This window comes from Thamnophis elegans, chromosome 16 (genome assembly GCF_009769535.1).
Source record: "Thamnophis elegans isolate rThaEle1 chromosome 16, rThaEle1.pri, whole genome shotgun sequence".
In the NCBI taxonomy this organism is placed as follows: domain Eukaryota; kingdom Metazoa; phylum Chordata; class Lepidosauria; order Squamata; family Colubridae; genus Thamnophis; species Thamnophis elegans.
Window position 1 is genome coordinate 29,829,945 of NC_045556.1, and position 12,486 is coordinate 29,842,430.

Here is a 12,486-nt window from a genome sequence, read left to right on the forward strand (position 1 = left end):
AAAGTGATCGCATGACCTTGGGACACAGCGATGGTCGTAAGCACGAACCAGCTGCCAAGTGCCTTGAGTTCTAATCGTGTGGCTGGGGGCGACTGCAAAGGCAGTAAATGTGAAAAACGGTCCCAAGTCCCCTTTTTTCAGTGTGGTCGTAACTTTGAACGGTCACTAAATGAAACCATTGTAAGTCAAGGACTACCTGTACCGTGATCTGCAGGGGCCATGAAGGCCACATTATCAGTGGAAAGGCTGGTCCCAATTGTAGCCTAAGTCAAGGACTGTTTGAGTCCCTCCCCAGTGAGGATAAACTGCCCCTCTGCACACCCAGTTGTGCCCGTACCGTTTTCAGCTTCCCAATCACGTCCTTCAGGGCCTGGATCTGTTTGGAAGCGGCTGCCCCATCCAGTTCGGCCTCAACCAATTTGGACATCAAACACTCCTTCTCATGCAATAGATGCCTTTTCTGGAGTCTGAAAAGGGGAACATGGGAATGCCCGAGAAAGAGTGTGGAAAGAATGGGTTGCAAGACCATAAAGAGAGAAAAGGAGGGGGAGGGAGGGAGGGAGAGAGAAAATTGAGCTTTTCTTTTAATAGGCTGATCTCTAGCTAAAAAGTGAGGGATGGGTTGAGGGTCCCACTTCAATTCCCAAGGCCAAAAGCTTGGACCTACACAACTCATGTACGCCCAATACATTGTCAACCCAAAGATGCATTCCCACCCCCACCCCCCAAGGGGCAACTGGACTTTCTGGTTTTTCTTTGAAGAGGTTTCACTTCTCATCGAAGAAGCTTCTTCTGCTCTGACTGGATGGTAGTGGGGAATGGAAGGATTGATGCTCCTTGCAGACAGCTGGTCATTTGCATCCTTTTAGAGAGTCGCTGAGGCCACTTGGAGCTTTGTCTGTGTCCTTAAGGTCACCTGAGTGCTGCAAATGGATGTGGAGCTTTCTTGGAACTGTTGAAAGATCTAACACAGTCCTTTCAACATTTCCAAGAAGGCTCCACATCCATTTGCACCACTCAGGTGACCTTGAGGACACAGGTAAACCTCCAGGTAGTCTCACCGACCCTCTAAAAGGATGCAAATGACCAGCTGTCTGCAAGGAGCATCAATCCTTGCATTCCCCACCATCAAGTCAGAGCTGAAGCAGCTTCTCGGATGAGAAGCGAAACCTCTTCAAAGAAAAAACAAGAAAGCCCAGTTGCCTCCTGAAAAAAAAAAAACATCTTTGGGACACAGTTAAAGCCAAATGAAATGGACTTATAATGCTCTACAGCAGAGAATCTCCAACTTGGGCAACTCTATGACTTCAACTCCCACAAGCCTTCAGCCAGCCAGCACGGTGTCCAATCTGCATCATGGCTGGCTGAGGAATTCTGGGATTTGGAGTTGTAAAGTGGCCACGGTTGGAGACCTCTGTTCTATAGAACAGAGCCCCACATTGGGTGACATTTCCTCACATGCTGAGATCTTTTTCCTCCTTCATCCTTTCAATATTGCGACGAAGGACTGTGTTCTCGTGTTCGGTCTCCACCAGCTCTTGCGTGACCTCGTCCAACTCGTCCTTCTGCTCCTCCAGAAGACGTTTGGCCACACAGCCCGTGCCAACAGGCTTTGGCATCTTGACCTGCGGACAAGCGGAAACGAGTCAACGCTCCAGTTTTTTCCAAAGCACCCCAGAAACTCGCGCTAGCTCGCTCAGGGACGCTGATCATTTGCAGCCTTTTAGAGAGTCGTTGAGGCCACTTGGAAGTTTATCTTGTGTCCTCAGGGTCACCTGAGCGGTGCAGATGGGTATGGGGCCTTCTTGGTTGCAGGATGTCGCTTTCTGCCCCTGCGTTCCCTTCACTGTTCACCCTGTCGACACCAAGTGGCCTCAATGACTGTCTAAAAGGATGCAAATGACTAGTGGTCTGCAAGGAATATAAATTCTTCCATTACCCCATCATTCATTCAGAGCTGAACGAACAGAGCTGAACAAATGAATTGCCACCCTTGAGGGCAATTCAAGGGATGTTCCCCCACCTCGTTTTTCAATGTTCCCACGACATTGAGTAAGCTGTCGATCTTCTTCTCGTATTTGTTCATCTTGCAGTGAATGGCGTCCTCTTCGTCGGTGGAGAGATCGCTCAAGCGAAGCACAGACAGCAACTTGTCGGAATCTGGAGGGGTGATTTCCAGGCGATGGGTCGGTCCCTGATTAAGGGTGGCAAGAGCGAAACAGGATAGAGCCCAAAACCCCGGAGCAGCCTCCCCTAAGCTGGCTGCCCTCCAGAAATCAAAGCGGTGGGGAAGAGTGGGAAGTCTGTCAGGGAAAGAGGACGGCAGAGGGAGCGACTGTTGTGGCCCACCAGTGGAGCTGGCAGCAGAGTCGAACAGTGAGGAGGTTGGGGAGGGACATGGGCCAGTCCTGGAGTCTGGGAAGGCTCGGATGAGGGCTCTGTGTTGGAGGCAGAGAGGGGGCCAGGGCCATATGCCAGTTATCAGCTGCCTTCAGAGTCAGACATCAGTGAGGCACATGAACAGCTGGAGTCTGTTCCCAGTGTGCGTATGCACAGAGTGGCCACACGAATGGAACAGCTAAAGAACAGGGGTCGACTTGGGAGTAAGGCCACAGGTGGACAATGAATGGCCCCTTCCGGAGGGAATAAAAGAGGAGCAAAAGGGGAGTGGAGTTTGCAGGAGGCAATTAGTTCGCTTAACTGGTTCGTGACTATCCAAGACTCCTTGCCATGTTTTGCAGATATCGGCTGGCAGCTCTCCAAGCCAGATAAGGTCTGTGACCGTAAATCCTCCTTTGAAAGGCTGGATGTGAATGAGCTGAATTCACAGTCAATTAATAAAAGTTTTTTTTGTCGGGACAAGGAGTTTGCTGCATGCTCTTGGGAAGCCTAGGGCAGAACAGCGAGCAACAATCGCAGGCAGCTTCCATAGCTCGCCCCGTCAACGGAAGGTGTGCTAAACACACAGGAAGAGCATTGGAATGACTCAGAATAGAGCAGAAGCCGCTGTGGGACTTTCTATGAGGGAAAATACAATATGGATAGTCCTTGACTTAGAACAGTTCATTTAGTAATCATTCAAAGCTACGACAGCATTGAAAAAAGGGACTTGGGGCTGTTTTTCACAATTAACAACTGCTACACCCCATGGTCACGGGATTAAAATTCAGGCACTGGGCAACTGACTCACTTTTATGACCACTGCAGGGTCGTGGGGTCACACCATTCCCCTTTTGCGCCCTTCTGACAAGCAAAGTCAAGGGGGGAGCTGGATTTGTTTAACAACTATGTTACTAATTTAAATACTGCCGGGATTCACTTAACGACCGTGGCAACCAAAGGTCGAAAAGCGGGAGATCGCTCCCTTAACAACTATCTTGCTCAGCGACAGAGATGTAGGGCTCAATTGTGGTTTTAAGTTGAGGACTACTGATAATAGACTGTTAGCAGAGGGGGTTGAAGTTAAATTTTGATGTTGGGTTTTACTTGTTAACTGTGTTTAGTAGATCGATGCCAGGCCAAGCGGGTTGGATAGACCGTGTTGTAGAACCTTTTAAATTGTGTGTGCCTGCTTTGCAACGTAGGAGGGGAATGGGAATTATCTCTGAATTTATGTACCGTATTTTTCGGTGTATAAGACGCACCAAGATTTTGAAGAGGTCAGTATGAGAAAAAAGTTTTTGCATTCCCCCAGACCCTAGGAGAACTCTGCAGGCTTCAGCAGGGCTGGGGGGGGGGGAGGCAAAAACACTGTTTTTGCGAAAGACGGGCGGAAAACGGGGCGTTTTTTGGAAAAAAAAGGGTGTTTTTGCCTTCTCCCAGCCCTGCGGAAGCCTGAAGAGTGCTCCTGGGGGCTGGGGAAGGCAAGAACACCTCCGTTTTTGTGAAAAACAGCCCCTTTTTAAAGCAAAAATGGGATGCAGGTGGGGGGCCTTCGAGAGACCGGAAATGGCTGTATTCGATGTATACCAACATTTCTACGCTCTATTGGGGGGGAGGGTGCGTCTTATACTCTAAAAAATACGATATGTGGGTTTTTTTGGATTTTTCTTTTTATGCACTTATTTTGTGGGGGGTGGGCAGTCTCACCTAGTTTTTGTTCTGCTTTTCTATTTCATTTTCTGTATTTTAGTGTTTATAGCCTGTATTTTAAGTATTTTCATGTCTGTATTTTAATGCTTGGAATATTTTTTTGAAAAATTAATAAGAGCAGCAATTGGGGGATGGAAATGCGTGGCCTGGAGGTAAGCTTGGTTCCTAAACCAAACCATTTCTCTTCCCCCTCCCCCGCCCTTCCCCAAGTGGAAGGTTACACTGGGGGGTCCCAGGAGTTGGGACCAGCACTGGTCCTCAGCGTAGCAGAAATGAGTGAAGCCCCATGAGATGCAGTCAGCATATAAAACCACGCTCCCAATCTATTCTCTGTCTCCCGAGTCCCAGCTGATCAGGAGGGAATGGGGATTTTGCAGTATCCTTCCCCTGGAGTGGGGAGGGAATGGGGATTTTGCAGTATCCTTCCCCTGGAGTGGGGAGGGAATGGGGATTTTGCAGTATCCTTCCCCTGGAGTGGGGAGGGAATGGGGATTTTGCAGTATCCTTCCCCCTGGAGTGGGGAGGGAATGGGGATTTTGCAGTATCCTTCCCCTGCCACGCCCACCAAGCCATGCCCACAGAACCGGTAGTAAAAAAAATTGAATCCCACTACTGGCCAGTTCCCCTCTCCTCCCCCACCCCCACCGGGCTGCCAAGCTGTAACCTTTGGGGCCCACTAGTTTAGACGGACACAGCCACCCTGCTTGTGGCAAGGTACCCGAAAAACCCTTCGAATCCCCGTCTCTCCCTGGGAAGAATAGAGAGAGCCGGCCCGTCTGCAGGGAAGCGGGGAGGTCGGGGTGTCGTTTGCCTACCTCCCACTTGTATGATGATTCTCTGCAAGATGTTTTGCCGGGGGGCATCCAGGGGACTTTAGTTTTTACTCGGACACTGCGGCGCACATTCACGGTATCCCCTTTCATTTTCTGCTTGTGCCTCTGCTGCGGGAGAGGGGGGAGGAGGGGCAGGAGGAAAGGGAGCTTTTGAGCCTCGGTCCCCCCTTCCCGGACGGGGACCGCGGGGGCGAGACTCTGCAAAGCAAACCGTGGCTTTCACCCACCCACACCCCCACGCCGCCCACCACCCGGAGGCATGCCAAGAACTTGTACCACAGAAAAAGCGCCACATTCTACATCACAGATCAGTCTCAGTTATCACGCTCAGGAAAAAGAAATATAGGTACCGCATAGCTAGGAGAGTATGTGGACAGGCTGGCAGGAGCATGGGGAGGGGTCAGCCAAGGCCATTATGACATCACCCAGGTTGCCTAGCCTCTTGTGATGCAAAGCAGGCCCTTAGTTACCCTGGGAAGATTAGATTGGGGCAATTTGGAGCAGGGGGGCAGCCCTCCCCTGGCCTCTTCAAGCCCCCCCTCTACCGCCCCCCCACATCATTTAGGCAAGGTTTCTAAGGAGGGGTCTGTAGACCTCTCTCAGCGTAGACCGTTCAGTTAAGCACAGCCACCCAAATTGTGACTTAAGTGACGCCCGCCCGATGAGACCAGAACCTCTGGGAGCGTGGGAAAGCCCCTGCGATCCGAAATAACTCCTAAGAACTTTTAATTGGTTTTGGACCTCTTCACACGGTTAATTATTAAACAGAATTTTATTCCTTCCATCCGCCAGGAGCAATTTGTCTTCCCCTCCATCCTCCGGGAGTTAGCTGATCGATAGAAAATTCACACAACCCCACTAAGAAATGTTACAGTTTTTTTTCCTCCTCCTCCTCCTCCTCTTCTTCCTCACAGCTTTGTCCTCTGTCAGCTCAGGGACAAAGCTCCCCTTGGAGGGACTACAGAAGAGAACGAGCCAGGATGCCTACTCCTGAGGAGCAGAGCTAATTCTGAGCCAAATTCCTTTGCAAGGTATTTTGGATGGAGAAAATTGGGCCACGGCCACAAACAGGTTCTGAAATAAAGGGAAGGGTTCCCCTCGCACATCTGTGCTAGTCGTTCCCGACTCTAGAGGGCGGTGCTCATCTCCGTTTCAAAGCTGAAGAGCCAGCGCTGTCCGAAGACGTCTCCATGGTCATGTGGCCGGCATGACTCAACGCTGAAGGCGCACGGAACGCTGTTCCTTTCCCACCAAAGGTGGTCCCTATTTTTCTACTCGCATTTTTGACGTGCTTTCGAACTGCTAGGTTGGCAGAAGCTGAGACAAGGAACGAAGCTCCCTCCATTACATGGTGTTAGGGATTCCAACCGCCGAACTGCCGACCTTTCTGATGGGCAAGCTCAGCGTCTTAGCCACTGAGCCGACCGCGTCCTGAAATACTAGCCCCGATTTTATACAATAACGGACAATTTTCAGCAAGAAAGAGAGAGCAAGCTTCAAGCGGAAGCAGCAGCAGAGCGAGCTAAGCTGACAAAGACACCAAGGAGCAGCCACAAAGCAGACACTGGGCCTTGCAGGGGGCAGAGCTCGGGAGGGTGCCCGGCTGCCACTTCCTACCTGGGTTTTGGCCGACGGTGGCGTTTTCTGACCCTTTTTAATATGGACATGGACAGGGGTACTTTCATCCACGTGGACGTGCAAGGGGGGAGTGGCAGAACGGCTCTTCATGCTTCCTCCCGGGCACACAGGAAAGGGCATTCAACAGAGTGGAAGGGGCAACCTGCGAATAAGTAGACTGGAAATAACAGGGGTGCCACCGAGGCAAAAAACACACACCCCCAACAACAACGGGCCCACCAGCCTGTCTCAGAAGGGAAGATTCGGCAACTCTCGGCCTTCTGAGCCGTTTCCTCAGACCTATGGAAGAAAGCGTCCAAGTTCCACAAATTTAACCTGCCACAGGGCCACGTCCTATGAAAGAGGCATGCATCTTGTCTCTACGGAGCACAGTGCCCTGATGTGCTTCAGCAACCGATGAGCGCAAGCAGAACAAACCTTAAAGACAATTGTAGCCTTCCCGGGAAGAATAGGGAGACAGACTTATAAGAACTGGAAGGGACCTTATAGGTCATCTAGTCCAACCTCATTGGGACCTTATAGCTCATCTCACTCAAGCAGGAGACCCTACCCTATTTCTGACAAATGGCAGCCCAGTCTCTTCTTGAAACCTTCGCTTCCCTTTCTCATTTAAGCACGGCTTAAAAGTTTTATCGGAATCCTCTCCGGCAGCTGATGTCTCTTGTTTGAACCAGTTCAAATAAAGCAGTTTGAAACCAATGTCTTTTTTTTTTTTAAAGCTTCCAAGTTCCTCTCTATAAAGGAAAAGGCGTTCTCATCGGGCTAAGTTGCGACTTAAGAGGCTGTATGGCGCAAATTACTTTCTCTTTTTACCAGCATGTCGCAACGATGCGCAGTGGAAATCCAAAGCCAGCTCAATTTCAGGATGCCTATGTGCTTCATAAAATAGGAGCACCAAGTAATTGTTCAACTCTTTCAGGGGTCAGCAAACCAGCATGTGGCTCTTTCATCTCTCTGCTGTGGCTCCTTGTCGCCCAAAATATGCATCACAACCGACAATGTGCGACACCATCCGGCACATGATTTACTGAGCTTTCCAATCCCCGGTAGGCAACCATGGATAAATCCAAGAAAATAAAAGTTTCAGAAGGAAACAGAACTTTTAATTCAACTATGTATGCTAGTTTTGTGGGCGCTCAGGAAATAGTCACGTTTTGTGGCTCCCGGTGTTTTCTTTCGTGTGGGAAACGGGCCCAAATGGCTCTTTGAGTGTTTAAGGTTGCCGAACCCTGATCTACCTGAACAATTACTTTGACAGGTTCACGTGTACACACCCATAAACACTATCCTGCCTTTGAATTCTACCATCATTTGTCCACAGACACACAACAAATGAAGATTTCTCCCCCCGGGGTCATTGGCTATCACAAAGCTTCCTAGACGCCATCCAATCACTTATAAACAACTCCATCTGACCCTGAAACAAAGCAACCTCATTAAAAAAAAAAGAAAGGAAAAAAGCTAGCGCTGTTATTTCAAGTATTAAAAGGGACTTCACGGGAGACCCAGTGGGCGCGGCAACCTACAGATAGCGCTTCGCTGTCTTGAGTGCAGGGTTTCTGGGTTGTGATGATTATTCCGCTCTTGATCGATGGGGACAATCTGGAAGAAAAAAGAAAAAAGTGCCTTTTCAGGGAAATTCAGCATTTGTTTTTCCACAGAGCATTTTTTTTTAATGGTCACTTTTTAATTCGCAATGTTTACAGGCAGTCCTCAACTAACAACACCTCATTTAGTGACTGCCTGAAGTTACAACACTGAAAAAAGGGAAGTTATGGTTTTTTTCCCCCTTACAAGCCCTGCAGCATCCCTATGATCATGCGATCAAAATTCACAGGCTTAGCAACAGACTTTATCTGAGGGTTGTAGTGTCCCGGGGTCATGCGATCCACATTTGCAACCGTCTAACAAGCAAAGTCCATGGGAAAGGCAGATTCACTTCACAACCAAGTTAAGAACTTAACAATTGCATTGATTCATTAACAACTGTGGCATGGTTGATCAAGGTGGGGCAAAATTCACTTAAACCGCTGCCTTGCTTAGCAACAGAAATTTTGGGATCAATTCTGGCCACAAGTTGAGGACTTCCTGTATTTCTATTGCAAGTCCACACTCATCATCCCACAGATTTTTGGCAAACGCCATCCTGCCTTTGAAATCGAATTAACAAGAGATCCCACTTTCCCCTACTCTTCCCCACGTGTAATTCCGTTTTAGTGGTTCGTTGTATGTATATGGATAGGTTTTTTTTAGGACTGTACGCCTCCCAGAGTTATCTTGTGATAAGATGGGCGGCCAATAAATTTAATAAACAAATAAATATAATAAGTGAACAAATAAATATGGATTGGTACAGATAAGAGGAGATAGAGAATAGATAGACAGAGAGTGAGATTAGATAGAAGACAGAAACAAGACATTAGATAAATGGTAGATGAGATAGATAGATAGATAGATAGATAGACAGACAGACAGACAAGATAAGATAGATGATAGCTAATAGAAGACAGATAGATAGATGATAGATACAGAGAAAGATAGATGATAGAGATTGATAGATAATAGAAGACAAATAGAAGACATTAGATAGATGATAGATAGATAAGATAGATAAGAGGTAGGTAGGTAGGTAGGTAGATAGATAGATATGATATGTTATTTAAACTCTCCTGGTAGGAAATGAAAACTTAATGGTGAAGAAAATACTTTTTAAAAACTTCCTCTGTTAGAGAAAATAGAAGACAGATAGAAGACATTAGATAGATGATAGATAGATAGATAGATAGATAGATACATAGATAGATACAGAGAAAGATAGATGATAGAGAGATAATAGAAGATAAATAGAAGATATTAGATAGATGATAGATAATAGAAGACAGATAGTAGATAGATGATAGATACAGAGAAAGACAGATAGATAGAGATAGATAGATAATAGAAGGCAGATAGAAGACATTAGATAGATGATAGATAGATAGATAGATAGATAGATAGATAGATAGATAGATAGATACAGAGAAAGAAGACGGATAGGAGACATTAGATAGATGATATAGAGATACAGGTAGATGGAGATAAGAGATTAGATAGAAGACATTAGGCAGACAGAGATAAGAGATCAGCCATAGTTCGGTCGGTCAGTCATTCCTGGTTAGACCGAGTCCAGAAACCTTCCATACAATAGACTTCAGATTCGGAAGCAGAGCCTCCCTGTGCAGGGGCAGTCTACCCGAGGAGGAGAGCGAAGGGGCGGTTTGGCCCGCGCGGCTTCCCGTCGCTGACATTCCTCCCCTCCCTCCCTCCCTCGGGGCCCTGGCTGGGCTCACCGTGAGGTTCGCAGATGACCGCGGAGCCTCCGCCTCAGCACGTCCTCGAAGCCGTGGATGAGGCGGCGGTAGTTGCCCACGCTACCATGGAGACACGGGAGCCGGGGCGTGGGCGGCCGCGGCCAGAAGCCGCCGCCGCCTCCCCCGCCGCCGTAGCAGCCACCGCCGCTGCCGCCGCTGCTGTAACACCGGCAAGATCCTCCTGCCCCGGCCGCCGCCGAACAGCCGCCGCTCCACGACCCGCAGAGCAACTTCCGGCTCCGCCTCCGAGACCCCGCCCGCCGCTCCCCCATTGGACGGTTCAAACCCCACGCCAAACGGCGCCCGCCCCGCGCGCCCTCGTGACCGCCTCCGCTTCCGGCTGGCCCGCGCCTGCAAGCCCGCCGCCCGGCTCTCGCCCTTAGTCCCGCCTTCCGTTGCCAGGAGACCCCGCGCGGGGCGTCACAAGGCGCGTCCGGCGAGAGGGAGGGGGGGAAACGCCGAGACGCCGTTGCCGGGGAAACGAAGGGAGGGGCGGGGAGGAAAAAAAACTGAGAGGACTCGGTTCTCTAAGGCGCTGGGGAAAACCTGGAGCTGGAATACCGCCATCGGGTTGGACGGGGTGGGGGGAAATGTAATCCTTTCTGGGCTTGGGGGACCCTAGTTCCCATCATCCCCTACCACATTTGCTCCATCACATCAAGGGCTCGGGGGGGGGGGAACCTGGACCTAGATGCATCTGTTTGGATTGGACTTCACTCATGCTGGGCCCTGAGGGAATCAAGACCCTTCTGGGTTGGGGACTATAATTCCCATCATCCTCTACCACCTTGGCTCCATCAGATCAAGGGTTCTGTGGGGTAGTAAAACCTGGACCTGGATGCACGTTTGAACTAGACTTCATTCATGCTGGGCCCTTCTGCGTTTGGGACTATAGTTCCCATCATCCCTTGGCCAAATCAGGCATTGTATCAAATCGAGGAATTACAATCAAGGAATGTATTATATGGATGATTATTATTTTTAGATTTCTGTTTTGACTATAACTACCCAGGTATTTTCGATGGCGAAATGGGCAGCATGTGAATTTACTAAATAAAAATACCCTAGATCAGTGGTCTCCAACCTTGGCAACTTTAAGACCTGTGGACTTCAACTCCCAGAGTTCCTCAGCCAGCAAAGCTGGCTGAGGAACTCTGGGAGTTGAAGTCCACAGGTCTTAAAGTTGCCAAGGTTGGAGACCACTGCCCTAGATAAATTGTATCATCAGCACCGCAATGATGTTTTAAATTGCTCTCTGGGCCTTTGTTTTAAGGCTTCTCCCATGTTAAAACGTGTAGAATTAAACCCCAAGAGACACACAAAAGCATCACACACAAGGTGGCTTCATTAGGGCGTTGTAGCAGCTTAAGAGGGGCAAGATTTTAATCAGAATTACAATAAAATGTCCCCCCCTAAGCTCCTTTGGTGGTGCTAACAATGGACCTGTGAAGAAACAACCGTAAGTTCAAGACTGATTGTGATGGTTTGAGTTCAACATGACAGAGTTTATATAAACCTGGGTTTATATTTTGCCATATTTGACTATGGCCCAATCAATAAACCCATAACATAAGAACTCTTTAAAGTAGAACTGAAGAAGCTTCTTGGATAAGAAGGAAAATATCTTCCAAGTCAAACCAAAAAGTCCAGTTGAAAAAATCACCTTTGCCCTAACTGATAATTTCTGACCTAACAACCATCTCTGAAGTAGAACACCCTTTTATATGAACCCTGAGGGTCCAGCGCCTTCCACTTTCAGCCAATGAGAAGAGGTGGCCTCAGGCAACCACGTGGCTATTGGTCTCCCTGCGGGGCACGAGAACCAATTGTCTCACCAGATAAGAGAGCCAATGGAGGAGAGAAGTCTGAAGCTGGGCCACCAATAAGGTGAGTCCTGGCTTGGCAGACAGGGGGGCTATTGGGGGGAGAGAGGGTATAAAAAGGGGTGCAGCTGCCAGTAAGAGCCATTTTGCCCCTCAGAAGAGCTGGAAGTCAGAAGGAAGGGAATATTAATAGCAATACGGAAAGGAAGGCTAGAAGACTCTGAAGATAGCAGAGGTAGAAGGCAGAAGACTGGAAGAGGATTTGGAGAAGAGGAAGATCTTGAGCTGAACACTAAGAAGAGACTTGTGGATCATCTACAGCCATCCCAAGGAAGAGCTGGAAGGAGGAAAAATGACACCACCAAGATAGATATCACCACCTGAGGAAAGAGAAGAAGTCACTATAGGTGTTCAAGCTGAAGTGCTAGACATTGAAAGGGCCAGAAAGAAGCCATTGGGAGGACCAGAGAGAGAACTCCCCACTTTAATTCAGCCTCTGGCTTGGTGCTGAAGTCCTAGAATCGGAGGACCAGAGAGAAAGCAATGACTACTGGAGGGCCAAAGAGAACATTAGGAAATGGCACTTTGGTTTGGAGCTGAAGTCCTAGACAGGGCCATAGAACATTGGCTATTGAGAGGACCAGGAGGAGAACTTTACTTGGGGAAGCTCTAATCGGCTAATAGCTTTCAAAGCCCCTTCCCTAAGTGCCTCTGCCTACATTTACCAGAAGTCCCATTCCTCTGAAAGTT

The 12,486-nt window shown here is 48.7% G+C and overlaps 1 protein-coding gene across 4 annotated transcripts in view; it reads right to left on the reverse strand.

Annotated features, from left to right (window-relative positions):
- ODF2 (outer dense fiber of sperm tails 2) overlaps positions 1–10,185 on the reverse strand; it is a 29,859-nt gene extending 19,674 nt beyond the window's left edge. The window contains exons 1-6 of one of the 4 annotated variants that reach the window (XM_032233346.1): positions 9,893–10,185; positions 8,090–8,165; positions 4,908–5,033; positions 2,024–2,194; positions 1,459–1,625; positions 338–467 (exon numbers count right to left, since the gene is read on the reverse strand). In XM_032233346.1, coding sequence (XP_032089237.1) covers positions 338–467; positions 1,459–1,625; positions 2,024–2,194; positions 4,908–5,033; positions 8,090–8,165; positions 9,893–10,185 — 963 coding nt within the window. Of the gene's footprint in view, positions 1–337; positions 468–1,458; positions 1,626–2,023; positions 2,195–4,907; positions 5,034–6,542; positions 6,654–8,089; positions 8,166–9,892 lie in introns of those variants that run through there. The other 3 variants (XM_032233343.1, XM_032233345.1, XM_032233344.1) reach the window with 3 other exon arrangements.
- Positions 10,186–12,486: the final 2,301 nt, after the last annotated feature.